Source organism: Camarhynchus parvulus, chromosome 15 (assembly GCF_901933205.1).
Source record: "Camarhynchus parvulus chromosome 15, STF_HiC, whole genome shotgun sequence".
Lineage (NCBI taxonomy): Eukaryota > Metazoa > Chordata > Aves > Passeriformes > Thraupidae > Camarhynchus > Camarhynchus parvulus.
Genome location: NC_044585.1, coordinates 2146504 through 2174094, shown reverse-complemented (window position 1 = coordinate 2174094; position 27591 = coordinate 2146504). Strand labels below are relative to the sequence as shown.

The window sequence follows — 27591 nt, the reverse complement described above, 5'->3', positions numbered from 1 at the left end:
TGCAAGGCAAGATGTTTTCTATTACCATCTGTATGGCAGATTATCTTTGTCAAGTGGGCAGTTTGCCTTATCTCTCTCTCTGAGTGACCACATTCACACCTCCCTCTGGGGAGACATCTGCTGATAACAGATTATTGAATGTCCCTGCATGACTGATAAGAACTACAGCATCCCATTGGGAGATGTGAGCCCAGAGGGAGGAGCCAACCATTCCTACCTGGATATAATCTGGAGATTCAGCTTCTCCACTGGATTTCCCAGAGGAGCAGCAGCTGTCTCTTCCACTGAATCTTCATGGGAAGAATACATCCTTCTCTGCAGATCCCCCTGCTCCAACAGAACCATCCCTGACACTGCAGGAGGGCTGAGCCACAATTCCTATGGCACTGCTGCCAACACCCTGACCCACGGGGTGTCAGGTTGTGTTCTGACTCTGTCAGTGTTGTTCTAGTGTACTGCATTGTTTATTTTATCCTTTTATTTTTTTCCTTTCCCTATTAAAGAACTGTTATTTCCTGCTCCCAAATTTTTGCCTGAGAGCCCCTTAATTTCAAATTTATAGCAACTCGGAGGGGTGGGGAGGGTTTACATTCTCCATTTCAGGGGAAGCTCCTGCCTTCCTGAGCAGACTCCTGTCTTTCCAAACCAAGACAATAGTGCAGTGCAGCTCCCAGTGCAGGGCAGCTCACAGTGCAGGGCAGCTCACAGTGCAGGGCAGCTCACAGTGCAGCTTGCACGGTGCCTGAGCAGCTGTGGGGTCCTCCAGCTCTTCCTCCTCCTTCTCCCTCTGCAGCCCCAGAGCAGCTGCAGGCAGCCCTGGGACATGGCCCTGGGCTCAGTCCTAGACTCAGCTCTGGACCCAGCCCGGCCCCAGCCCCAGCCCAGCGCTGGCTTTGGCCCCAGGAGCAGCTCGGTCGGTGCCGCGGTGCGGGCAGGGCCGGGCCGGGCTTGGGGAGCCGCTCACCGCCCGCAGTGTTTGTGTCTGCTCATCCCTGCCCCGTGCCAGGAGCCGAGCGCACACAAACACAGCCGGGCTCGCCTGGGAAGCGCTGCCTGCGAGATAAGCACGGCGAGGAAAACACATCCATCTTCGTGTCTCTTGGCCTGAGCCGCAGTTTCATCTGCTGGCATTTTCCTGGCGCAGGCTCAGGGCACACCGCAATTCACCTGGGGAGCCAGACGCTGGGGAGCCAGCTCCCATTCCTGGCGGCAGGAATCCCTGCTGCTCCAGCTGCTGCAGGGGCCGTGGTGGCGAGGGGCTGGCACTGAGGTGGGGCTCAAGGACAGGGCTGGCCCCGGGCTGAGCCCTCCTTGTGGCTGTGGGTCACCAACAGTGTGCTCAGTGTGGCTGTGGGTCACCAACAGTGTGCTCAGTGAGCCACAGGCCACCCTGCCTGCCCAGAGCTCCCTGTGCCCACCTGGGCACCAGCACCCAACAGAGCCCGGCCAGGAGCTGGCAGCCAGTGGCTGGACACAGGACAGGTGGCTGGGACACACAGCACAGGTGACTGGGACACAGAGCATCACACAAAGCACGGGTGGCTGGGACACAGAGCACAGGACACAGCACCAGTGGCTGGGACACACAGCATGGGACACAGCACAGGTGATGGGACACAGAGCAGGGGACACAGCACGGGTGGCTGGGACACAGAGCACTGGACACAGCACAGGTGGCTGGGACACAAAGCATCACACAAAACACAAGTGGCTGGGACACAGAGCAGGTGACACAGCACAGGTGGCTGGGACACAGCACCGGGCACAGCACAGGGGGCTGGGACACAGCACCGGGCACAGCACCGGTGCCTGGGCACAAAGCACCGGGCAGGGCTCGGCTGCAGCTGCTCGGGCTCCCATAAGGAGCTGCCGGCGCCGTCTTGCAGCGCTCCCGACCTGCCGGCTCCCCGCGAATGGAGCGGCCCCGGTGAAACGCCCCCCAGCCTTGGCTCCCTCTGATCCCTTCCGAAGCTGATCTGAGACTGGAATGTCTCCTGGGACGTGATTCCCTCTAGCCCGAGGGGACCTGCGTTAATAAAACCCAGCGTGAGCTGTGGAGGCGATGGGGGAGGAGGCAGGCAGGGCTGGGGAGAGGAGGCTTTTATGAACAAGTCGCAGGGCTGCTGGAATTGTCCCGTCCTGTCCTCTCTCCCTCTGCCTGTCCCTGAAGTCGAGCTGTGGAATTCAGGGTTGGGTCGAGGCTTTTCTTCACGCACGTTTCTGCTCAGAGCAGCCAAGCCCCTCGGCTCCCTCTCCCCCCTCCTCAGCTGCTGAACTCCTTTCCCTGGAGCAGCCCCGCTCCTCTCACCCAGCGCTGGGACCCTCCTGCCCCTGCTCACTGCTCTGGCATCGCCCCCTGGGGCAGGCTCAGGGGGAGAGGGGTCTGTCCCCAGGATGTGCAGGCTGGCTTGGCAAGGCAGGGCAGCAGCAGCAAGGACAGGGCTCCCCGCACCCCGGCAGGGTGGGAGGCTGCACTCATGGGCTCCTTGGTGCTGGGTGAGCAGAATCAGCCAGACACAGAGCTCTGAATAAATAAACCCATGGGAAGGCAGTGGGGATGTGGCCCAGGAGGTGGAAAAGACAGGAGAGCAAGAAAATTCGGCCCAGAGGAGATGTCCGTGAAGAGAGACCACAGAAATGTGGATTTTATTGGTGTGAGTGCGCTCCTGGCTCCTCTGGGATGCGAAGTGCCTCTCCAGCAGTAGCTTTGCACAGCAGTGATGCCGTGTCCTGCCATTCCACGCTGCCTGGATGCTCCGTGCGACACACACTGCGCTGCCACTGGCAAATGTCACTGGGATAAATGGGTGGGACAGTGGCAGAGATCAATTCCCAAAGTGTTTCCCCGCTTTCTCTCGGGCTGCAGTTGCTGAACTCTGAGACTGCATTGTCACAAACTCCCTGTGGCAGCCTCAGATCCAGGGGAGCACCCAGAGACCCCTCTGAAGATCCATCTGGAAAGGGCACCACGAGAGCTTGCACAAGGCTGGGAATGAGCCCAGCACAGCACCCAGAGTGCCCAGCCTTCCCAGAGAGCTGAGGGGTTTGCTCAGATCACTGATTTTTCCAAAGGTCAGGCTGTTGCTACAGGGGATGTTTGCAGTGTTCCTGTGGAGGAGCCCACGGATGGCTCTGGCAGAAACTCCAACTGAAAGGAAAGCGTTTCGGCAGAAATCATGAGAAATCAGAGTGCACTACCAGGCTGCCCTGTGCATTTACAGGGTTATTGACTTTCCATGTGAAAAGGAGATACCACTGGCTTCTTTCACAGGAAGGAGAAGGTGGGAACTGATATTTAGTTTTGAGCAATTTCTGTTGGAAGCTGACGGCTGGGGAGCCTCAGTAGGACGGGGAGAGCAATGTGGTGACTAAAACTCATGAAACATTTTGGAGAGCTGGGACAAAAGACCCCAAACCACAGGTGTCTGTGCAGTGTTGTGTAGAGGCTGCAGAACCCCCAGGGTCTCTGGGGGTGCCACATGAGCTGTGTCTTTGCTTGGGCAGGGCCAGAGGTGGGGAGGCACTCACTGCAGTGTTCTAGCTCAGAGCAGTTCCTGGCTTGGTGCTAAGAGCTTCCTGAAGGTCATGGGCACCCCTGCCCCGTGCATTTACAGGAGTTATTGGCTTTCCATGTGAACAGGAGACACCACTGGCTTCTTTTACAGACCCATCCTTGAGCTTGTAGCTGGTCCTGTGTTGTTTCACTACAGGGAAACTCCACCAGTGCCCTCCAGAGCTGTGGGACAGCTCCTGGAGATGTTTGCTGTCTGTCTGTCTGTCTGTCTCTCTGTCTGCAGAGAGAGGGGGAACCAGGCTGGCCAGGGAGCAGCAGTGCAGGAGCAGGAGCAGGAGGGAAGGGCCTCTGGGCAGGCATTTGGATGAGGAGGAAATGCTCAGCCCTGGGCCTGGACACTGAAGGTGAGGCCAGGGGAAGCAGGGAGAGGTGTGAGACCCTCCAGGGCTCTCTCAGCACCGACATCTCCTGCCAGGGCTGTGAGCTCTCTGCTGCTTTGGGCTGCCTGACAGATCCCAGCCCGAGGAGAGGCAGCAAAGGCCACAGCCCCACTGCTCAGATCCCCCGGACATGCACCAGAAACCTGTGCTGGCTTCTCACCTCAGGACCCAGGCTCGCTGTCCTGTCCTGTGTACAGCAGGTGGATTCACAGGAATTGTCCTCCTGATCTGAGGAGACACCTGAAGTGTTCTGGAGTTTCTTGACTTCTCTGAATGAAGAATTCAGGAACACAAAAACCCCTCTTTCAGTCACAATGAATGGTATCAGCCTTCAGCTGGGGTGAGAACACGACTCCAGGAGCACAAACCCCATTTCTTGATGTGAGAGCACAAAGGAAATGGAACTTTCCAAGATGCAGTTGCCACAAGGAGAGCTGGAAAATTGTCTTTCTGCTGCCTCTCCTTTCCTCACAGGAGCTGAGGGCATCCACATTTGGTACCTTCCTCCACCAGAGCGGGTTCAAGTGGCTCAGGTAAAGGCAGGGATGTTCCTGCACCTCCCAGGAGCCACGGGCAGGGGTGAGAGAAGCCTCTTCTGCTGGGAAAAACCTCAGCATAGCTCAGCTGTGCTGGGGCTCAAACAGAAAACACTCCTGACCTGAATGGATTCGGGTCCAGAAGAGCCTTCAGCCCAAAAGTGGTCTAGCATGAACGAGTTAAAATCCTTTCCTCTGCTTGGTGAAATTTATTGAAAACTACATCGTTCATGTGTTGAAACTTCACAGCTGTTGCGATTGCCCTGCGGGCAAACCACATCCAAGAAATGGCATGTAGAGATCCTGGAGCCCGGGACTTGAAAGCTGAAACGGGCTCTGGGCGCTGCCTCCCTCCCCTCGCAGCCCCATCTGCAGCTCCCGCAGTCGCTCACCGCGGGCTGCTCCTCCTCCCATCGCTCCTCTGCCTCCTGCAGCACGGGCGCTTTGTGTATTTTGCCTAAAAAAGTAGCGGAGCGAGGATGCGGACAGGAGGATGGGGTGAGGGGAGTGGCACCCGGGGTGACACAGGGCTGTGTGCCACCAGGGAATGTCACCTGCCTGTGACACCGCTCTTTGTTGTCCCTTGGGGAGCGGTGGTGAGGCAGGCCCGCGGGAAATGTGCCATTTGCTCGTGAAAAATTCTGTTTAGTGGTAGCAACTTGCCTGGTTTTTCGGAGATTTAGTTTGTTTGGGGTTTTTGTTTTTTGTTGTTTGTCTTTTTCTTTTGTTTTGGTTTTTTTGGGGGGTGTTTTTTTTATTATTATTATTTTTTGGCTGCAACTCTAAAAACTGTATAGGATAAAAAGGTAGTTCTGGCATATTTCCTTCTGACCTGAGTGCTCTGCTGTGTGAAGGTGGGGGCTGAAATCAGCCACTCGGCACAAGCAAATTAGGACTAGCTAGAGCTCAAAGAACAAAATAAAAGGACACGAGAAACCACTGACTGCATACACTCAGTCACAAATGATTCACGGAGTAATTTTGAGCAGCAAACAACACATTGGTAAGAACTGGAGGGTTCACTTCTGCCTTTTTAGGGGGGTTGTCCACAAACAAAAATATTGGCGAATCCATCAGACGCTTCGCGCTGCTTTGAATAGTTTGCCCAGCTCCCCAGAGCGATCACGCCGCGCAATTTGCTGCTAACCCAAACTCGGCTAGAGCTCGGCAGCGCCCAGATCTGCCCCTGCACGCTCTGCTGGGGCTCTCCAAGCTTTCCCGCAGCTCCAGAGGCTCCGGAGGCTCCTCGGGGCCGGTTCCCCGTGGGAAGCACCAGGGAGCGGCCGGGATGTGCTGGGGGGACAGCGGGGGTGTCGCGGTGCCCTGAGCAGAGCCCGGGCACAGCCAGCCCGCCCCGCAGGGGCAGACGGGCGGGAGACGCCGCATTCCTCACCTGTGAAACAATCCCGGGAGAGCCAAAGGCTCGGGGAATTCCTGGATCCCTTTGTAGCACATTTCGGCTGTGACACAGTGAGGGTTTAAGCGAGGCAGACTGCGGAGGGGGAGCTTACAACCTGTAAGTTCTTTTTAGAGCAATGCAGAGAAAGCGGTTGAAAAAACACAGGCTTGACTGTCGCCCTGGTTTTTTTAAGATTTTCTAAGCCTTCTGATGTTGATATTCTTCTAGCGAACTTTCTCACTTCCTGTAAATAACTCACTGCTTGCATTCCTTTATGGAGGAGGAGAAAGTTGATGGACTGTTGGTTTGTCCAGTGTCATTGGAGAGGTGGCACTGTCACCCTCCGATCCGCTGTCACTCTTAAAAAACTATAAATGTTCAAGTCAAAAAATAAACTTCCTTTTTTTCTTCACTGCACTGAATCAAAGGTCAAATTTAGGGGGAAAAATAGCGGAATTTGGAAGTTTGGCCAGTCAAACAGTGAAAATTGTTGCGGGGGTATTTCGATGTAAATGAGGCCCTCCTGCAGTGGGAGGATGGTCCCTCGAGAACTGGGGCAAAAACACGGGAAAATGGGAAAAATGGTGAAAAAACGGGAAAGTGGGGGAAAACGGTGAAAAAATGGGGAATAAATGGGGAAAATATGGGGGAAAATGGGGAAATTATCAGCGACTCGTCCTCCTTGAGAACTGCAAAAATGGGGCAAAAATGTGAAAAACGGTGGAAAATGAGGAAAAAAACTGTGAAAAAATGGGAAAAAGCAGTGAGAAAATGGGGGAAATGGGGGAAATGTCCTGGAACAGGCACTGGGCCACGGAGCAGAGACAGCCCCCGATGATTCATGACTCGTCCTCCTCGGGAACTGGGGCAAAATACGGGGAAAATGGGAAAAAACGGTGAAAAAAATGGGGTAAAAGGGGGAAATATGGGGGGGAAAAGGGGGGGAAATGGGGGGAAAGATGGAGAAATGATCGGTGACTTGTCCTTCTCGGGAACTGGGGCAAAAAACAGAGAAAATGGGGAAAATGGGAAAAAACGGGAAAAACAGTGAAAAATGGGGGAAAATGGAAAAAAGGGGGAAATATGGGGGGGAGGAAATGGGGGGAAAGACGGGAAATGATCGGTGACTTGTCCTCCTCGGGAACTGGGGCAAAAAACCAGAGAAAATGGGGAAAATGGTGAAAAAACGGTGAAAATGGTAAAAAACAGGGGAAAATGAGGAAAAATGATGAAAAAATGGGGGAAATGGGGGGGGAAATGGGGAAATGATCAGCGACTCGTCCTCCTTGAGAACTGCAAAAATGGGGCAAAAACGTGAAAAACGGTGGAAAATGGGGAAAGGCAGGGAGACCTGACACCGCAACCGCGCCTGCGGTGCGGGGCCTCTCCGGTGGGAGCCGCCTCGGGGCGGGCGGTGTGCGGGTGGAGCTGTGTACACACCAAATGATCCCATTAGTAAAGCCGGGGTAGCTGCTCTCCTCCGCACAGGGCCGGCCTCCCACCGCACAGAAGAACTTTGTGTCTAATTAACCAAATCAAAGCGTCCCGAAGAGGGAGGCGCGCTCAGCTTGAAGCCCGGGCTCCTTCAGCAAGTTCTTGTGTGCGTGCTGGAAATAATGAATGGTGATTCCGTACGGGCTGGGGCTCTGGCACTCCCTGTGCCCCTGAGAGCCCGCGCTCTCCTCCCTGCAGCACATGCTCCTCACAGCCAGGATCTCCCCTCCTGCCCGTTCTCCGTCCTGTCTCTCCCTCCTCTGTTGGCTCTCATGGCTCCTCAGGACAAGATCACACTCTTCCCTTCAAGGAAAGGAGCCACACATCCCCAGGAGTTGGGAAAAGGGGGGAAAGTGCAGGTGCTGCAGGGGCTTTCCAGTCCCGTTCCAGCTTTTCCAGCTGCTCGTCCGCTCTGTCGGTGGGAGAAGTCAGGCAGGGAAAGGCCGGGTGTGAAATGCTGGGTGTAAAAAGGTGAGAGCAGCACGGCACAGCTCCCGGGGCAGGAGAGCCCCCGGCACTGCGGGGGAAGGATTTGGGGGTGTTCCCCTGGCAGCGGGGTTTGTTTGGGAACGATCCTTCCCTCCCCTCAGGAGCTGCAGCTCCCCCTGCCCGCCCGGCTCCCGCGCCGAGGGGCCGCTCGCTTTACAAACTCTTTTCTCTTCCCCTCGTGCTGGAAATTTGACTCCACAAAAACACTTCCACGGCAGCTAATTGCCAGCCCTGCAGTGGCTGAGCTCTCTAACTCCTGCCACTCAATGAACCAGCCCAAAGAGCTGCTTTTCACAACCTGCTGAATGCACGAACGCAGCCCTAGAGACACGACACAGCTGGGATATCTTTTTTTTTCCTGGACATCTTCTGGATCCTTCTCAATTTTGGAATTTCTTTCTCTCTATTAGGCAAAGGAACACCCAAAGATAGAGGTGGCAACAAGGCCCGTTCCAGGGAGACACTGAGGGGCCCTGGAGACAAGTGGGGGTGCCAGGGAAGAGATAATTGTCAGGAAATTGGTTTGGAGGTAAAGCTGGCGTCGTCCAGCCTGTCTCTTCATGATTTGAGGGCTCATCATCATCTTTTCAAGGATTCCTCCTGCCCAACAATGTCCACGCCTTGCACAGCGCTCCTTGATCTCCCGGTTTGTATCCAGAGGGCTGCTGCAAAAATTGTTCTGCTGGTCAATGGTTTAGACCACATCATTCCTCCCTTCCCTCCTCCCCGGCTGCTCCTTTCCCTGCCCCAATTGCGGAGCGCTCGCATTCCCTCGTTCCCGCCTCTCCTGCACGGCGGCCGCGTTCATTGCCCAGCACAAGCCCCTTCACGCTCTCCGGGCCTGCCCCACAGCCGGCAGGAGCAGCTCCGAGCTCTGCAAAGCCCTGCCCGGGAGCTCCGCCGTGTCCCGCCCTGCAGCGCCGGCCCGGGGCCCTGTCCCGAGCATGGAGCGGGGCGATCGTTCTGTTCCCGCAGGTGGCACAAGAGGAAACGGCCTCAAGCCGTGCCCTGGGAATGTTTATCTGGGACATCAGGGACAGATCTGTGCGCTGAAGGGCTGCCCAGCCCCCGCGTGGACGGGCTGGGGGCTGGACGCGGGGGGCAAAAGGTGGGGACACGGGCCCTGGGGACAGCGGGCACTGGGGCGGCCTGGCGACACCGGGCCCTGGGGACAGCGGGCACTGGGGACAGCGGGCACTGGGGACACCGGGCCCTGGGGACAGCGGGCACTGGGGACACCGGGCCCTGGCGGCCTTGGCAGAGCGGCTGGACACCGGGTGGTTGTTTCGGTGTTTGGGTGTCTCGGTGTTTCGGTGGCCGGTCCCGTGATTGATCCTGTATTGATTCCGTGACCGGTTCCATTACTGATCCCGTGAGCAGTTCCATTATTGATCCCATGATCCCATGATCAATCCTGTGATCAATCCTGTTATCGGTTCTGTCATTGATACCGTGACCGATTCCATGATCAACCCCATGATTGATCCTGTGACCAGGTCCATTATTGAGTCCATGATCGATGCCGTGACCAGTTCCGTGATTGATCTCATGATCAGTTCCATTATTGACCCCGTGATCAGTGCCGTCACCGGTTCCATCATCGATCCCGTCACCGGTTCCATTATCGATCCCGTGATCGATCCCGTCACCGATGCCATTATCGATCCTGTGATCGATCCCGTGCCCGGTTCCCGCTCCCGGCCCCGCACGGTTCTCGCGCGCCCTCTGCCGGGAGCGAACGGGCGGTGCGCGGGCTCCCCCCCGCTTTCTGCGCATGCTCCCTCCGAGAGCGGCGCCTTCCCGCAGCGGGGCGTGGCCTGGCCCCGGCCGCCGTTTGCGCGTGCGCGCTGCGTCACGTGTCGGCGCGGTCCGGTTAAAGGCGGGCGCGGGGCGGGGCGCGCTCACAGCCATGGCGCGCGGCAGCAGGAGCGTGTCCCGGCCCGCCAAGGCCCCCGCGCACCCCTGCGCCCGCCAGGTACCGCGGCTCGGCCCGGCCCGGCCCGGCTCGGCCGGGCTGGGCTCGGCTCAGGCGGGCACACTGCGGCACGCCGCCCTGCGCCGCCCCTCATGACTCCCCTTCTCTCCGCAGCCCGGCCCCAGCGGCCCCGATGCCCGCGGCGCAGCCGGCGCAGCCCGGGCTGATGGCGCAGATGGCGAGCACGGCGGCCGGCGTGGCCGTGGGTTCCGCCGTGGGACACGTCGTGGGCAGCGCCATCACCGGCGTCTTCAGCGGCGGCTCCTCCGAGCCCGCCAAGGCGGCGGCGCCCGCCCAGGTGCGAGCGGAGCCGGGCTGTGCCCTTGGGCCGCCCTTGGGAGCGGGGAGCGGGGCCGGGCGGGAGGGACGGACGGACGGGCGGGCGGGCAGCCGCCCCCGCTGGAGGGGACGGGAGCGCGCTGGAACCGACGCCGCTGCCCCCGGCCGGCCTGACCGCGCCCGTGGCCGCAGGAGCCCCCGGCCGTGCTGCAGCAGTCGCCGTACGGACCGTGCCACTATGAGATGAAGCAGTTCCTGGAGTGCGCCACCAACCAGCGAGACCTGACCCTGTGCGAGGGCTTCAACGAGGCTCTGAAGCAGTGCAAGTACAGCAACGGTGAGCGGGCCCTGCGCCTGCGGGAGGGAGCTGCTGCTGGCACGGCGCCTCCGAGGGTTTGCGGGTGGCAGAAACCGCCTTGTGTGGGGATATGGCGCCCTTCAGGGCTTTAGTAGGACGCAGTTGTGTTTTTAGTCAGGAAGGCAGCTGCAAAGGGAAGGGGAAATGATTGTGGCCACGTCTCTGTGAAGGCTGGCAGGCTGTAGGTACCTTCTAGAGGATCCACTCTTGCTGCCATGGGCAGCCTGCTGCTCTCCCTGGCTGACTCTCTAATTCCTGCTGTATTTGGTACAAGCTGCTGTCCGTAGTTAGGTCATGATCTCGTTACACTGGGTGAGAGAGCTTTAACTCTAGCTGTTGGAACATGTTCCTAATGCTGATTTTCTGCTTCCTCCCTGTAGGTGTTTCTTCTCTCCTGTGAAGAATTCGCCCCCTCGTAGGGAAGAGGATCGTGGTGTAGAGAGCCCTGCTCTCCCCAGGGAGTGGCAGGACAGACAGGGAGTGAGCTGGAGGGAGCAGACTGACCAGCCAGGAGTATTCTAGTGGTAATTCACTTCTGAACTAGTAGGGAAGGAAGGGAATGATTGGACCCAAGGGTCTTCAGTGTTCAGATAGCACTGTATTTATTACAGAGAAATAAAAGAATTTATTTGGACCTATCACCTGTGCATGTTCTTTATTTAATTTTTAAGCTAAAATCAAGCTACCAAAGCATTAACATTGACAGCCAGAGGACAAGGCACAAGTGTGTATTCCTGCAAACAGGGGGTGCAGCCCAGCAAGGACTGGGCCTGCATGACTTGGCACAAGGGGATCCTCCTGGCTGCCCTCCAGGCCAAGGAGAGGCTGCAGTGAGGTAAGCCAACACGTGTCCCGTGGGATTTTCAGTGACAAATTACTTTTCTGTAGATATCCTCTTCCTGAGTACCTGTCCTGCCCTCAGTGCTGAGAGTGTGACCTGTCTGGCTGTGGCACTTGGGTACAGTTGGCTGATGTGACTCTGAGGCTTTAGCAGGTTATGCAATGTTCTCAAGGTCACTGGCAGCAGGTGAAGTTTGGAGCTGCTTTGCTCTTGCAGTCACCTTGGCAGCACGGCCTCGTGATTGCTGCCCTGACTGGCCTCCAGCAGGACACCCTGTTCCTCACGTTGGTCTAACAGGGAATTCTGAGGTTTCAGCTGGAGTTTTAGTAGCACAGCAGTGAAGCCGGAACACTTTCAGGTGCTCAACTGATGCATTTTTCATGGCAGAATGAGTCTCTTAACCTTTTGATCTGACTATTGAATAAAGGACAGGTTCTCAGCCCCTTGCTGGGATCTGTGAGGAAATCCAAATCTAGGTGGTAAATGCTGTTAGCAGATCCTGTTGAAAATCCTGCCCCTTCTAAATGTCACAGTCTTAAGTTCTTGGTAGAGATATCCTGAGCTGTGCCTGGCCTTAGCAGGGGTGTCTTGTGTTCTCCTTAGAGACAGCCAAGGGAAAAACTAAGTGGCAGAGAATGAAAGCCCAAGTGCTCTATGTGCTGAGCTGTCCTGTGAGAGCAGGGAGGAACCACTGCAAAGCTCTTCAACTCCCTTTAAGAAATAAATGTATTAGGCTGTTGGTGTGTTGCTCTGGGTGGAGAAGCAGCAGCAGCACCTGCAGCAGGTGTGTTCTGCCTTTGACCCACCTTGGCAAAGAGCTGCTCCTGCAGGTGTGCTGTCTCTGGAGCAGCTTTTCCTGGAGATTGCAGGGCAGTCCCTGCAGGGCCACTCCAGGGTGCTGCAGTGGGAAGCAGCCCCAGCAGTGCTGGGAGTGCAGCTGGGTGGGGAGGAGGTGCAGGTTCTTGTCCCTGAGCGTGCAGGCCATGCCAGGGGAGCAGGAGGATGGTGCCTGTGCCTGGCTGTGATGCTGAGTTTGCCAGGGTGCAGCTTTGTCACTACAGGACACGAAAGAACACAAGCTCACACTGCTGTTCTCAAGGTGAAGAAAAGGGAAGTTTATTTTCTGACTCCAACATTTATAGTTTTCCAAGAGTGACAGTGGATTGGAGGGTGACAGTGCCACCTCTCTGATGACACTGGTCAAACCAACAGTCCATCAACTTTCTCCTCCTCCATAAAGCAATGCAAAACAATGAGTTATTTACAGAAAGTGTGTGAGAAAGTTCAGTACAAGAATGTCGACATAGAAGGCTTAGAAAATCTTAAAAAACCAGAACGACACAGCTTGGGATGTGTGAAGCTCTGGGGGGCCAGGGGATCCTAGAGAGAGGGGCTCAGTACAGGGGCTCTGCTGTGCTGGAATAAGAACCTGGGCAGGGCTTGGGGCCCTGGTGGAGGCTGTGCTGACCAGTGGTGGGTCTGTTCCTCATTTAGGGGTGCTCTTGTGTTCCAAGCTCCTCTTGCTCTGTGAGGTGGTCCTGTTCCTGGCTCGGGTGCTGGTGTGAGGCTGAGCCCTCTGCAAGGAGCCTTTCTTCCTCTGCTCTGTCCTCTGAGTCTTTCCTGAGAGCTGCTGCAGCCGATCTGTGGAGTGACCAAGCCCCTCCAGAGCTGTTTTCCTGCTGTGTTGGTCAGTTGCCCATTACATATTGAGCAAGGCACTGCCAACCTGTGGGACTACAGCCTGGAGAGACACTTGAGGGTTTCCCCGTTTCTCCTGATGTCCTTCCCCCCTGTTTGTTCCAAGGAGATGAGCCTCTCTTTGCCAGGGGGACAAGCTGGGCAGGGCTCTGCCTGCTGTGGGGTGTAACAGCAGCCCTGCTTGTCCCCTCCCTTGGTGCCTGAGTGCCCTCACTGCCCCCAGGAGCCCTGAAGGAGCACAGGGATCAGAGGAGAGTCCCACAGGTGCTGTATGAGGGCTGAGGTGGAACAGGAGTGATGCCTGCACCCCTGACTCCTCTGTGGAGGCGAAGTGGGTGCCTGGCTCTTACCTGGGAGCTCAGGGTAGTGTTTCCCCAGGTCCTCAAGCAAGGATTCGTAGCAGATGGCTTCAGAGTTTTCTTCTCCTGGCAGCAGAGTGGGAGAAATGGATTAATCTCTCTCCTGGCTGTAAACTGAAGGCTTGTAACTGAGGCAGGTGGTTCTGCCCAGGAAAAGTTCCTTCTCCCCTGGAGCAGCCCTTGGACAAACAAAGGCTCAGCTCTAGCTGTTCATCTGAGCTGGCTTCTGCCTCCTCAGCACTTCTGGGCTGTGTCCAAGTGGCTGCTGAGCAGAGCCCTCCCCAGAGCTGCCCCCAGAGCAGGCCCTGCCCAGGGCTGGCTGCACAGGGACTCACGGACAGCTCTGATGAGGATGTAGCGCTGCCTTCCCTGCAGGTATTTACTGGCATATTCAGATGCAGGATCCTCCACTTTGCTCAGGTTCATCAGGATGCCCTTTTCATCCATAAGATCAATGCAGTCTGGAGAGAGAGACGTGGTGAAGGGAGCCCAGGCTGCCCCTGTGGGGCCAACGTGAGCCTGAGGGGTTTAGAGGCATTTTCCTTGGCAAGTTACACTTAGAATAGAATCTGCTGAGATCTGGGGAGTGGGAGGTTTGCTGTCCCTTTCCCTGTGTTTTGGGATGTTCTGTGACTCCCATGTGACCCGTTTTTTACCGTGTGCTGCTCTCTATGGGTGAGTGGCAGTCCCTTGGTGACCACAGCCCAGAGCACTCCTACCTTCAGGCCTGCACTGACACTTCCATTTCAGGTGGCCTGTGAGGGTCTGGACACAGCAGAGCAGGTTCACCATCTCTTGGCAGTTGGCTGCAGACAGGGAATGAGATCTGAGAGAGGAGCGTGGTCACCCCAAACCCATGGGCACAGCAGGAGGCTCAGAGGTGCCCACTGTGGCCAGCAGAGGCAGGACCCCCAGGTGGCACCAGCAGGGCTTTCAGGACCTGCATTACAGCCATGGGTGCTGAGAGTGCCCCAGGGCAAGGGGAGAAGATGAGTACTTTCATTTAGGGAGAATGGTTCTGATTGATAAAGTGTCTCTGTCCTTCAACTTTGTTTCATCAAGCATGAGTCGGGACAAGCAGTGAGGCCTGGTCCTTGCCAGTGCCCTCCTAGGAGCTGGTCCCAGTCACAAGGGGAAGGAGCTGGAGATTGTGGCTGAGTCACCCAGGATATTTTGGCCATGAACTCTGACCGAGTTTGTCACAATTGAGAAATCCCCCAGGGCTGACACGCATCAGCACTCAGAGCTGGGGATCCAATTCAAATAGCAGAGGGAGCAAAGGCTTAGGACGGTGTGTGTCTGATGGCTCCAGCCACGAGTGTCTGGGGTAGGGCCAAGGCTTTCAGCCAGCTGGGTAAGGTCAGGGCTGCTCGTTCCTTCCCACAAATGCCTGCTCTCTGACACTGAGAGCCAGGATTTCAGCCAGGGAACCCTTCCCACACAGCCCAGAACACAGGAGCTCTGCTGGCACCTGGCACTTGTGCTCCACAGCTCTTCTGGTTGTGTCTAGATAAGTAGGGCCCCCTCCAGTGCTTTCCCAGAGCTGCCAGGCTGGGAACTCCTCCTCACCTTCAGCCTCCCTCCCTGTGCTTAGCTCAGCTCTGCTGGAGTGGTTTCCCTCCATGATTTGGAGTGTAGGGGTAATAGATAAATAAAAGCAGTGAGGTGCAGGATGCTGCCGTGCCTGGCAGAGCTCTCCTGCCTGTTCCCTCAGCCCTGGGCACTGCTGTGTCCCTCCCTGCCCCTCCTGGGGGTGACCAGGGTGGCCCCACCTACCTCCGAATCTCACCGTGGCGAACATGGTGGTGCTGCCGGGTCCCTCCCTGCAGGCAGCGCTGGGAGCTGCGGCAGAGTCCCGGGCACAGAGGCTCCATCCCCGCTGACGCTGTTGTGGTTTCAGTAGCCAGATTGCTCAGCAACAGGGAATGAATGGCCCCTGCAGATTCCCGAGCCTCCTGCGGGGGGAGAGAGGAGGCAGAGCAAGGGCTGAGCTAAACAGCAGCCTGTGGGAAGGCTGCCTGCTCCATGTGGTCCCAGATGCTCTGAATTTCAGACTTTCTGTAGTCTCGTGGTGTTTCCTGTCACCCCATTTGTCCTGCAGCTCATCTGGGCTGTGGTGGTGCCTCATGTGTTCATCCTGCTCCTAGCTGAGCCCAGCACTGCTGCAAGGCCAGCCTGGCCTGCTGTGTGACATGGCTGATGCCACTGGAGAAACCCCCCTGAGGATCCTGCCCTGGAGCAGGAGGCACTGGGGTTTTGCAGCCCCATGGTGGACATGGTCATGTGCCAGCTGCATCTTGTATTTGGCACCCAAACGTTGCTGTGCAAGTGTGCCTGCAGCCAGGGCCCTGTAGCATCATCCCCTTTTCCTGTGGAAAACATGGATGAAATCATGACCCTGGGCTGCTCAGCAGATGGGGAGGCTGGAAAGTAACAACACTGATGTGCTGCATTATCCTGCGCTCACCTGCTCTGAGGACAAATTCCCTTTCTCTGGAATGCCCCTCTTTGCATGAGGAGGTGATTTCCCCCTGTCTTGCCAGGTTTCATTTCACAGTCACTCTAATCCATGGACTTGACTGGCTCAGAGCTTGGGACAAGGTGTGTGTGTGACACTCCTACCCTGGGACAAGTGCAGGGAGACTTGTGTTCATCTTGGCACCACTTGGCAGAATGTGGGGAGTGCTGGTGGGCAGCAGCTGGAGCTGCACCTGCAGGGTGCTCCTACCTGCCAGAGCTCATCAAACACAAACTGCTGATAACTGCAGGGGCAAACCTGCAAACGTCTTTGGCTGGGGGCCTCTGTGGGTGCTGCAGAGGGAGTGGCTGTCCCCGGGTGGTGATGAGGTGGCACTGGCAGGGGCAGGAGGTGCCCGGTGGCTCTGGCACACGAGAGGTGCCCGCTGCCCTCACGGCTGGGGACAGCCCGGGCTGGTGGCCATGTGACACAGTGGCCCCGTGGCAGGTGTCACAGGCGGGAGTGGCTTCACGCCCGCTGAGCCGGTGGCCGTGTCTGTGACAGTCTGCTGTCCTTCCGCAGCAGCTGTGCTGCAGCCACCTCTCCCTGGGGACACCACCACTCCCTGGGGACACCACGCCTCCTGCCCGATGGCCTCAGCAGCCACCCACCCACCCACCAGGGCTGGCCACGCTGCTGCTCCTGAGGTGGCCCTGGCCAAGAGGCAGCAGCCCCAGCAGCTCCCTGCTGCAAGTTATGCTGAGACCCTGCCCAGCCATTCCTGCCACAGTGATGGAGCTGCATGAAGGCAGCAGCAGCTTTCCTCCTGTTATTTCTGTGATGGGACAGTTCCCTTCTCCCTGGTGGCCCCCAGCCTGCTGCCCCCCAGAGCATCCTTGGCACGGTGTGGCTCAGGCTCCTGCATGCCTGGCAGCAGAGGGCTTGGGTGTGGGACTGCAGGGAAACCTCTCTGCTCCTCCCATCAGCGAAGAGAGATGGTCAGCCATGCCACCCCAGTGCCCAGGGCGTGGGGTGAGCTGTGGGTGTGCTGGTGCAGCTGAAGGAAATGGGTTGAGGGGAGGGTGGTGGCTCTCACCCCCTCCCTGAAGCCCAGCTGCAGCAGAGCGAGCAGCCCCGGGGAGCAGAGTCCCTGAGCCCCCCGTGTCATTTACATACACCCCGCCAGTGGCCACGGCACAGCACCCGCGCTTTGAGCAGCACCCCAGAGCTGCTCTGAAACAGCCTCCCTTCCTCTGCCTCCTGCCATGGCCCTGGGATTCACAGTCCTGCTCCTGCTGGGGACGCTGGGCACGGGTAAGGGGGTGAGGCAGCTCTGCCTGGGGGCACTGCAGGGTGGAGGGCAGGCCTGGGCTCTCCAAGGGGGGTTGGTTTGATTTGGGTGTTTGTGATGCAATGAGCAGGGTGGTGGTTGGGGAATGTTTTGTGGTTAGTGATGGGCTGTTAGTGTCCCCCATCACATTTTGGGGTGATGGTGATGGGGGACATGGCTCAGCCCATCACTAACTGCATCCCTGGTGCGTGCAGCAGCCAGGGCTCAGCCCGTGCTGAGCCAGCCCCGCTTCGGTGTTGGTGCAGCCCGGGCAGAGCGCTCGGCTCTCCTGCACGCTGAGCCCGCAGTACAACATCAGCCACTTCGGCATCTCCTGGTACCAGCAGCGCCCGGGCCGCTCCCTCACGTACCTGCTCTACTACAACTCCGAGAGGGACAAGCACAAGCCTGCCATGACTCCCGAGCGCTTCTCGGCCACCAAAGACCTGGCCAGCAACGCCTGCATCCTCACCATCGCAGCCGCCTGCCAGGACGACAATGGCACCTATTACTGTGCCCTGTCACCCGCCCTCAGGTGGCTCTAGAGATGGCACCTGAAGCTTCCCTGCTTCCCCTGGCCACCCTCTGCCAGCAGGGAGAGCGGCAGCCCTGGGAGGGATGGGGAAAATCCATCTTTGCATTGAGACATAAACTTCAAAGGATTTCGGGATTTTAGAGGAGCTGAGGTTTTAGTTAGAGATAAGCTTTATTGGAGTGTATCAAAATAAATGGGTAGGCCTTGATGAAGTTAAGAGTTAGTAGTTAACTGATAATTGATTGCTTGTCAACATATTGTTTGGTTAGCTAATGAAGAATATAGAAACTGATAAACAGCTTTTAGGAACATAAGACAATTGTAGGCCTCCTCTGTTCTGAACCAATTGAAGACGGGAATGGGAGTTCTACCAATGGGCTCATTTGTCATATTTGCATTGAAAATGTAGAAAGTTCAGAACAAGGAAGATTTCATTTACTTCCTCATTTTGGGACCCCTCCCCATGGAAGGGACCACCGACTCATTTTGAGGAACAAACTCTGCATGCTTAATAGCTTTTGAACTAATTACCATAGGAAGTGGGGACTGGGATGTACCAAAGTCATGAATATGTATTTGTATTTTGGGTATTCAATACTTGTATAGCTAAAAGGACTCTGTAATCACCTGTAAATTGCGGTGTGTATTTGGGAGCTCTCCCACAATAAACATACGCTTTCTAACTTTAAACTGTTAGAGAGTCTTTGTCCGTCACAGTTGGATATCGGTACTAGATCAATATCCATATTTTTAATAAATCAGCATGCTTGAGCAGGCTCGGCAGCGCTGCCTGAGCTGGAAGTGCAGCAACTCCTCTTTGTCCCCAGGCGTCCCTCCCGGGGCAGCAGACAGCCGGGCACGGCCGCAGAGCGGGAGGATGAGGGCTCGGCCTCGGCCTGGCTGTCCTGGGCTCTTCCAGCACCTGGCACGAGGCGGCCTCCACCTGGCTGGGGCTTCCGCAGAGTTTAATTAAAGGTAATGAAGGTCATAAAGGCGAATCCTCACCCGCGGCTCGTGTCGCGCGTCCCTGGGCCGTGAGGGGCTGTGGGCCCGGCGGGGTCTCTGGGCCGGGGGCAGCCCTCACCCACCCCTGGAGCAGCCCCTGGTGCCACAGCACAGCTCCTGAGGGGACAGGGACACGCGTGCCCCCGCGGGGACTCTCTGGGGACATTTTTTCACAGAGGGATGAAGGATTATCCCACAGAATTCCCACAGAATTGGGGAAAGCCCTGGAAGGCCGCACTGCGCATGCTCAGCTCGGCGCGCGCCCGGCGGCGGGAGTTAGGAGTCAAGGGCGATTGTGGATGTCACGTGAGGGGCAGCCGGCACTACTATTGGCGCAGAAGAAGAGAAAAACCAGGCCCGTCACTTCCGGGTCACCTCAGTGCGCGTCAGGGCCCCGCGGCGTTCGGCGCGTCCGCTCACTATGTGCGAAAAGCCGCGCTATGAAAAGCCAATGCCCACAAAGGAAACAGAAGAATCCTGCAACTTTATTCAATAAAGGGAGAGAGTCCACTAAACCATAGCCCTGTGGGGTCTCTGTCGAGATTTCGGAGCATGCAGCCTCCTTTTATCCTAAACTCCCGGCTGCAGGTTGCCCTGTTCCCTTCCCCGCTGGCTGAGGTACAGTGGCGGGAACTGGGCACTGGATTGTGTAAAGCAAGCAGGGGATAATGAATTCTTGTCTTCTTAACTAAGTCCTGTTTAATATGTTTGTCAAAGGTGAAGATCAGCTGGAATTTGTTGTAAGGGGGTTCCAACGGCTAAAAGGAAGCTGAAGTTTGCTGCCTGAGATGCAGATGTCAAACATTTCAGGATCTGCCTGAGAGCTGGACAAGCTGGCAGAGCCATCCTGCCTCCTTCACTGGGGCAGGCTGGAAAGGCACAGGCAGCTCTGGGAAAGGTGCTGGGGCGAGCTCAGCTCCACCCTTTGGCCTCCTGCACAACCAGGAGTGAATTTGAAATACCAAGGCCTGAACAAGTTCAAGCAAACAAATCTTCCCTGCTCCCTGTCAGCAAGTGGACAGCACAGAGCTGCTCACAAAACTGGACTCCTCTTTGAGGAAACTGCTGCAGAGCTACAAGGAAAGTGTTTAGAGACAATAAACATCCCATCCTAGGCAGATCCCTGCTCTTCTCTTGTGCTATGGGACTGTGGCAGAACAACTCCATTGGAGTTCTGGATGGTTAAACTCAATAAGAGGAACTAAGGACTATAGTGACAAATCCCAATGCAATTCCTTTAGACTAAGGAGGAAGAAAAACCCTACCAACTTTAGTCAGGATCTAAAATATTCCTTCTAGCTGACACAGCAAAGCAGGGACTGAAAGGCATCCACAACTAGCTATGCAAAGCATCTGTACTTTCAGCCAGTGACCCATATAAAATGAATAAATAATTCATAATTACATATGTAGTGTACACCATGCACGCCAAGAAGGGCTCCAGAGAGAGAAGCACAGTGGGCACACTTTGCCCTCTGAAAGGAAAAGTCCTCCAGTTACTACTGTGACCCTGGAAAGTCTCTGGACTGCAGAGACACAACTGAACCTCTATTTACAGCTGCAAAGCCACATTATATATTTTCCTCATGATGTTCTGTAGCCTACATTGACTCCACGATTCCTGAAAGTCAGAGGAAGTATTCAAAGAATGCACTGGCACAGCAGCACAGTACCAGCACTCCAAAGCAGATGCACAAAAAATTGAAGAAAGCAAGATTCAGTCCCAAAAAGTTCCTTACTTCCTCTCTTCACCTCTGGGTTTGCCCCCACATCCAAGGCAAGCTTTTTACACCGAGGCTTTGGTAAAGCAACAGCTGCTGTCTTGTCCTTTTGGATTCAAGGCTCCAGTTCCTTCCTCTGCTGCTCAGATGTGCAGCTCTCAGACAGGCAGGAGCTCTGGGGGGTACTCCCCATAGCAGTATTTGGCAATTGGGTCTCTGTAGGTGTTCTCATGCTGCACACTCTGCCAGGAAAGGAGGAGAAGCTTTAACAATATGCACACAGTTGAACAAGGCATCCCTTCACGGAGGGAACAATTGCACAGAGTTTATGCACAGGCAAAAAAAATCCCAAATTGTTCTACACATCAGAGTGCCTTTGGATCAAAAAACTCTGCATTGCCAGCACACAAGAGCCAGCTGATGCATTACAGCACTGCAATGTTGAACCAGAACTTCCTTTTCAAGAGAGTACTCAAGTAGGTGGAAACAGAGTTCATTAAAAAAAAAATAATAGATCTGTTTAGGCACTAGATGTTCTAAGCAAGCAGAGCACCATAAAGTTGCAACTTGAGATGTGTGCATTTCTCTTGACAAAAACTAGAGTTCAGATTTTATGGGTAAAAATCCCAGTAACTTTGGAGACATTTGGAACTCTATCCTTTGTTTGCAGTCCATCCCTATTGCTACCTGAAATACTGAAGCTGCAGGCTATGGCCAACAGCACTTTCTAAAAGGGCCACTGCTTGCTTAGAGCAAAACTTCTAATAAAATCACATGGGTAACAGAAGTTCACCTCTGTCCTTAATAAGCAGAGAAATTACAGCACAGTTTTTGAGTTAGCATGCAGGTGATTGTCAGCACAGGGTGAGTCTCCAGCTGTATCATAAAATAAAGAGCATTCTGAGGCTACTGGGAACTGCTCTCACTGTCTTCATCCTAATGAGATCTTCCCCAGAACTCATCTGAGATCTTCACTGGTTGCTGAACTCAGTCTCTTTTTGGTTAAGCTCCTCTTTTCTACAGAGAATGTGCAACTCATCCTGCTCTAAATTAAAGTGCTTTCCCTTCAGGCTGGCTCTCAGCCATGGCTTCAGCTTTTATGAAAATACAAACACAACACACCAGCCATTCACAGCACTGAGCCCCATTTCCAAGGGCACTTTTTGGGCCCTGGACATGTGCTGGTGCCTCACCTGTGATGAAGTCCTACACTTGGCCAGACACAGCTCAAAGTGATCTTCCACTGCCATGAAGAGGTTCTGGAACGCGATCGCCGCCCGGTTCAAGAACCGCTCCAGGAGATGTTGCTGAAGTGGTCAGCAAAGAGAAGGCAAAAATCAGAAACACTGCTCCAGCAAGGAGCAATCAAAGCCCACCCCAGCCTACAAGCTCAGGTATCAGAGGAATAGTAAGCAACTCCACTTAGGATTTCTAGCAAGCACTCAAAGGCTAATGCCTCAGAACCCCAGCAGCAGGACAAGAATCTAAGAGAAGCTCATAGAAAAAGGGGAAATTACAATTAAAAAACTAATACTGGCTGCAGTAACTCTTCTGCAACCATTTCTTTTCAGCAAATGAAGCTGAAACACTTTGCAGGACTCCCAGTATTTCCTTCCAAAAGTGGGAAGGATGAGTTTTGTTAAAGCTTTATTTATAGTTTGCCATACACCCCTTGGAGGTTTTCCTCATCATTCTGAGAAAAGGATCAGTCCCTCTAAGGGAAAAGCTCCTCACAAAGAAGCCCTTTTAGCCACAGAGGGACCCCAGCAGCTGAGAACACCTGGAAAGCAGGAGGAAATCCATCACCTTGCTGGGCTGCAGGCAGCAGGACACGCAGAACTCGTAGATGCTGCAGCAGCCGTTGGGCAGGCAGCTGTCACAGCTGTACAGCTTGGTGCTGGGCACATGCACATTGCAGCAGCCATTCACCAGCAGGTCCTTCCTCTCACAGATGTAGCCTGGAAAACAGCAACAGGAGTGACAACTGGCAAGGCACATCCCTCTGTATGTTCTGTGAAAATCTGCAGTAAAGATCACATTCCTTAAGAGCAGGTTTGTTTGTAATTTTGTAGATTATGATCCCCTCAGTCCTGTGCAGCCACTCTTTGAAATGCAGAGCAATGTTTCAAACAGCCTGGTGTTATCTGCACAAGCCATCACATCCTACTCTAATATGTGCTCTATATACACCATGAATATTGAAATGCAGATTATTTCAGTTCTGACTTTTTTTGGGCACAGTTCCTTGTTGTGAAAGGAGAAATGGGATTGGCATTGATTATATTGAAAAAAAACCCATTACACACATTTTTGCAACAGGTCTGTGTCTGGATAATTCTCTTACAGTTCAGTATGAAGAGACTTAGATTTAGCCATGCAGGACAGTGTAATATTCATTGCTGAGTGGAATCCTCAACAGTATAGAAATATGGTGTATATTATAGAATATACATCATATTAAATATATATAGAAATGGTACTACCACAGTGTTGGACAGTGAGAGAGCTGTAATTTTTAGAGATCTTATGAACTGGCACTAAGCCTAAGTCAGGCAGTGCCAAATTTAACATTGAAGCAAATCACAAAAGATGTGGTGGGTTCTCTGTAGCCTTGATTTGTGGCCAAGAAAGATCCAGGTCTAAGGAACAAGCACAGTGCAGGGCAGGAAAGTCTTTAACTTCTACTGCTTGCAACAAGTGGTTAATAACCTTGGGCTTACAAGGGTCAGACGAGCTCGTTAACTGTGACTGAGCACTAATTACACCAGCCCTGAGCTGCCTCCATACAAGGCCAAGGTTTCCTCAGTTGCTCTCCCTAACCCCTCTGACAGCAGCAGCACTCTGCAGGGAGACACAAAGAGCTCTGCAAGCAACCACAGCAAACTGAGCAGGACTCAATGTCCGGGTTCTGTGCAAAGGTAACTGGAATTCTTTGAATTTTAGGTGGTCACAGTCACACACACACAGCCCTGGGCCTGAGCCTGGTGTGCACACAACCAAAGCAGCAGCACCTGCAGCCACAGTGAAATTCAGCCATCAGAGGAGAAGAGGCCAAGGGCTGAGTGAAAATGCCTTAATAAAGAGCAGTTGTTCCATCAAAGTGCCATCAGCAGTCAGACAAAGTAGCAATCAGCACTGCCATATGCAGAATAAATAATAAATTAAACCAAATATCAACCATACCCAGTTCATCTGTAATGAGGAGCTTCCCCTGCACAGAGTTCCTGCACTGGTTGCTCAGCTGACTGCTGTTCCCCGAGCTGAACTTCACCTTCCACATGATGGGCTGCTCATGCTCCTGCACTTGGAGGAGAGTCCGATCTCTCACCATCCTCTCTTCCTGCAAGGAAAAACAGGAATGCAACCAAACATACCAGCTCCTCCTGCCACTTCAATCCACGTGCCCCTCCCAGCATTAAAGATGCCTAGTACTTGTAAACTCCCCAGCACAGGAAACTCCACCATCGATACTGCAAACAATTTACTACTTGTAGTATTTTACTTCATACTTCAACAGGAAGACACACAGTCCAGAAAAGTCAGGGTATTCCAGTTCACCATGGATCAGGTAACACAGCTGAACTTGGTCACTACAACCACAAAAGTAGTTTGTATTATATTAAATATAATATAATATAGTATAATATAATATAAAACTGCAATAGAAATAATGTAATATAATATAGAAATATAATATATCGCAGCTGAACGAATTTCTCTTTCATGAGCCCTTTGCCAGTGGAATCCCCATTCTCAAGAGACACAACAACAACACCCACCAAATCCAGTGGAGACTTTCTTTTCCCAGTTTTGGTTCAAACCGCTATTGCTGTCAAACACAGAATCAGGCATTCCTATTTTAAACTCTTGCATCCATTAAACATTTATAACGTCATTCTTACGGCAGCATTACCCAGGGCTGCGGTGACAGCACCTGAAGAACGAGAGTCCCCGCGGCATACGGGCTGTTGTAACGCAGCCCGCGGCGAGCGGGGCCCGGCCGGCACTGACCTGCTTGAAGGTGCTGCTGATGAAGTACACGAGAGAGAGCCCGAAGACGACGCCGAGGACCCATCGCTTCCTGAGCAGCCGCCGCCAGAGCACGGCCCCGCAGGGCACCATGGCCGGGCGAGGGGCAGCGCGGGCCCGGGGCCGGCATCACCGGCGGGCGCAGCGAGCCCCGGGCGGCCCCAGCGCGGCCCCAGCGCGGCCCGAGCGCTTCCGCCGGCGGGCGGGGCAGGCGGAAACCGCGGCCGGGCGTGCGCGGGGCGGCACCGGCACCACCACCGGCATCACCGGCACCGGCATCACCACCCCACCACCGGCACCGGCATCACCGGCACCGGGCCGAGCCGCCGGGTACGGGGCACCGCGCCACGGATTCCAGCGGGAACCTCCTTCCTCCATCTAACCGGAAAAAAGGCCTGGCTTATGTCTGTATATGTGTGTACGTATAGAGTCGTAGGGTTTTAATTTATATACATATATATATGTGTGGGTGTGTGTATCTGTGTGTGTGTATGTATATATGTACATATCTATAGATGTATACCATGTATATATGTATGCATACATATAGATGTATGTATAGGTATAGAACCGTATTAATAGATATTTCTGTATATATATATGTATGTATACATATATACATATATACATATATATGTGTGTGTATGTATGTATGTCTATATATGTATACTGTGTATATATATGTATATACATATATGTATGTGTATGTATAGAATCACATTACTAGATATGTCTGTATATAGATGGATATACATGTATGCATACCTATATATGTATGCTATGTATGTGTGTATACATATAGATGTGTATATGTATGTATATGTATAGAGCTGTATTAATAGATATGTCTGTATCTACATGTATGTATATCTATATGTCTATAATGTATAGAGGTGTAAATCTATAGATGTATACCATGTATATATGTCTATATAGAGAGATGTATATATGTATGTATAGGTATAGAAACATATTAACAGATATTTCTCTCTGTATACATATATACATGTATGTATACCTATACATAGATATGTATGTATATCTAGATATGTAAATTATGTATATGTGTGTGTATATAGATGTGTATATGTATGTATATATATAGAACTGTATTAATAGATACATCTCTATATATATGTATATACATATATATATATACACATGTATGTATAGGATTATTAATAGATGGCTCTGTAGGTACACTAACAGATCTATACCTATACATCTATGTATATGTAAGTATGTGTATATATATGTGTATACACATACATATATATGTATATACACATGCATTTGTACATATGTGTAAGTATAGATGGATACATAAAGTATATATTGTGATATATGTGTGTGATATGGTCTGTGATACAAGTGCATGTATATATAAATATATTTATGTCTGTCTGTATTTATTACAGACACACAGACACACATGTATGTGATAAAAGGTGTGTGTTTGGACACACTGAAGCCAGAGCACAGCTCTGGGCGCACTCCCAGGGAGCGCTGTGTGGGCAGCAGGGCTGCAGGTTCCTGCACCTCTCTCATGTCACCTTTCCCAGGGACATGCAGAGGTAAAACTCTTTGTGCTGAAAATTGCTCTCTGTGCTTGCTTCCTCCAGGTGTCCCTGTGTGAGCACCAGGGCCAGGTGCTGACAGTCACTGGCTGGGAGGACCTGGGATGGGTTTGAAATCTGGACTGTCCTGGACTGTCTGAGGTGCTCCATCTGTGAATGTCTGCACACTCCTGGGCTTCCATCTCTGCCAGTGGCACCTTTCACCTCTAGATAAAGCTGTTCTTCAGGTACTGTGCTTTGAGACAGCTGGCCAACCTTCCCAGAGCCACTGTGCCTTTACACGTGGGCTGCACGTTTATGTATATATTGACATGTGTTATGAATAATGTTATAATTTCTTATATTCAGGAGTATTTAGATCTTAGTCTGTACATTTTATTAAGTAGCTATTGTACTCTGGGCCTATTGTCCAGACTTTGCAAATGGTATTTCTGTAGATTAAAATGAATGAGTTGCTTATTGTCATGAGGTAATAGTATTTTTTTCATTTAAAATATTTACACATTTTCTTTTTCTTCCCCCCTCTCAATTTTGCTTTGCAGAGCAAGTTCCTGCAGAAAAGGAAGACGGGATCTCATTTTCCCAGAGACTGTTGAGTCACGTGTCACCTCGAGAGCCACTGTTAGGTGTCCCCATGTCCCTTGCCACGACATGCCATCCCTCCTGGTGACTGCCCCTTCCTGCAGGAGGGGACCTGCCTGACTCCTGCCCAGCCTGGACACCTGTGTGCCCCCTTTGCCATTCAAAGCTGTCCCTTCGAGCGTGCTGAGAAACAAATGGGAGCTGGAGGTGCTCTGTCACAGAAGCCAATGCTTGCTGCCAGCCATGTCCCCTGCTGAGCAAGTCCCAGTGCCCTCTGCCCCCAGGGCCTGTGCCAGTAGCCACTCTGGGATTTGCTGAGCCACAGGGTTCATGTTGAGCGTGCTGTGTTTTAGGGTTTTGAGGAAAATGCAGAGGCGGCACAGCAGCAACACAGACAGCGTGCCTCCTGAAAGGTAAATCCTTCCCCTTCTTCTTCCCTCAAGGTTCCTCTCCAAGAGGAGGGTTCTGGTTTCACAGTAGGGGTGTCAAATTAAACCTTTTTCTGACCCAGACGCATTCTTCACATTTTTCTTGTGGCAAAAGCTGACAGGCCAAGAAACACAGTGTATTGTAATTAGGAAATAATTAGCTTCTGACTGTGATGGTGTGAATTATAACACCTGTATTGTCTCACCCTTCTCATGAGACTGAAAATGGAATAAAAGTTTTTAAAATTCCTCTCAGTTGCCCCATCTCTGGGTCAGGAAAAGGCTTAATCTGACATAGGGGGTTGTTTTAGAAGATGAAAGCTCAAAACTGAGAAAGTCAAATTCCTGTGTGTGTGGTGTGGCGGGCTCTCTGCTTGAGTCTGGTGATTCTGGAGACAAGTTTACTTTTCTCCTTGCTGTCACTCACTGATTGCTGCCAGCCACAGTGTTTCAGGATGGCACAGCTGGCAGACATCTGGCTGAGCTGGGCAGGATTGTGGAGCTCTGGAGGAGGGGATGGATTCATGGCACCTGAGCACTGTCA

The 27591-nt window shown here is 53.4% G+C and overlaps 5 protein-coding genes across 6 annotated transcripts in view; 3 read left to right on the top strand and 2 right to left on the bottom strand.

Annotated features, from left to right (window-relative positions):
• The first annotated feature begins 9918 nt into the window (after positions 1-9918).
• On the top strand, positions 9919-11123 carry CHCHD10 (coiled-coil-helix-coiled-coil-helix domain containing 10). Its single transcript, XM_030958800.1, has 3 exons — positions 9919-10145; positions 10319-10463; positions 10865-11123. The coding sequence occupies exons 1-3, from the start codon at positions 9981-9983 to the stop codon at positions 10882-10884; spliced, it is 330 nt and encodes a 109-aa protein (XP_030814660.1). The 5' UTR covers positions 9919-9980; the 3' UTR covers positions 10885-11123.
• Positions 11124-12789: 1666 nt separating this feature from the next.
• Positions 12790-15283, bottom strand: C15H22orf15 (chromosome 15 C22orf15 homolog). Its single transcript, XM_030959226.1, has 5 exons — positions 15159-15283; positions 14102-14188; positions 13718-13843; positions 13374-13448; positions 12790-12966 (listed from the first exon to the last, which is right to left on the bottom strand). The coding sequence occupies exons 1-5, from the start codon at positions 15181-15183 to the stop codon at positions 12812-12814; spliced, it is 468 nt and encodes a 155-aa protein (XP_030815086.1). The 5' UTR covers positions 15184-15283; the 3' UTR covers positions 12790-12811.
• A 1822-nt stretch (positions 15284-17105) lies between these two features.
• VPREB3 (V-set pre-B cell surrogate light chain 3) lies at positions 17106-17715 on the top strand. The gene is given in 3 exon segments (XM_030959101.1): positions 17106-17154; positions 17386-17414; positions 17416-17715. Coding segments are annotated over 3 exon segments (378 nt in total).
• A 220-nt stretch (positions 17716-17935) lies between these two features.
• C15H12orf49 (chromosome 15 C12orf49 homolog) lies at positions 17936-24632 on the bottom strand. The gene is made up of 5 exons (XM_030958784.1): positions 24443-24632; positions 23615-23771; positions 22238-22389; positions 21625-21738; positions 17936-20673 (listed from the first exon to the last, which is right to left on the bottom strand). The coding sequence occupies exons 1-5, from the start codon at positions 24551-24553 to the stop codon at positions 20590-20592; spliced, it is 618 nt and encodes a 205-aa protein (XP_030814644.1). The 5' UTR covers positions 24554-24632; the 3' UTR covers positions 17936-20589.
• An 82-nt stretch (positions 24633-24714) lies between these two features.
• Positions 24715-27591, top strand: part of RNFT2 (ring finger protein, transmembrane 2) — a 31060-nt gene continuing 28183 nt past the window's right edge. Inside the window, exons 1-3 of one of the 2 annotated variants that reach the window (XM_030959071.1) lie at positions 24715-24864; positions 26083-26264; positions 26580-27032. In XM_030959071.1, coding sequence (XP_030814931.1) covers positions 26950-27032 — 83 coding nt within the window. In that variant the 5' untranslated portion in view covers positions 24715-24864; positions 26083-26264; positions 26580-26949. Of the gene's footprint in view, positions 24875-26082; positions 26265-26579; positions 27033-27591 lie in introns of both variants that reach the window. The other variant, XM_030959070.1, reaches the window with a different exon arrangement.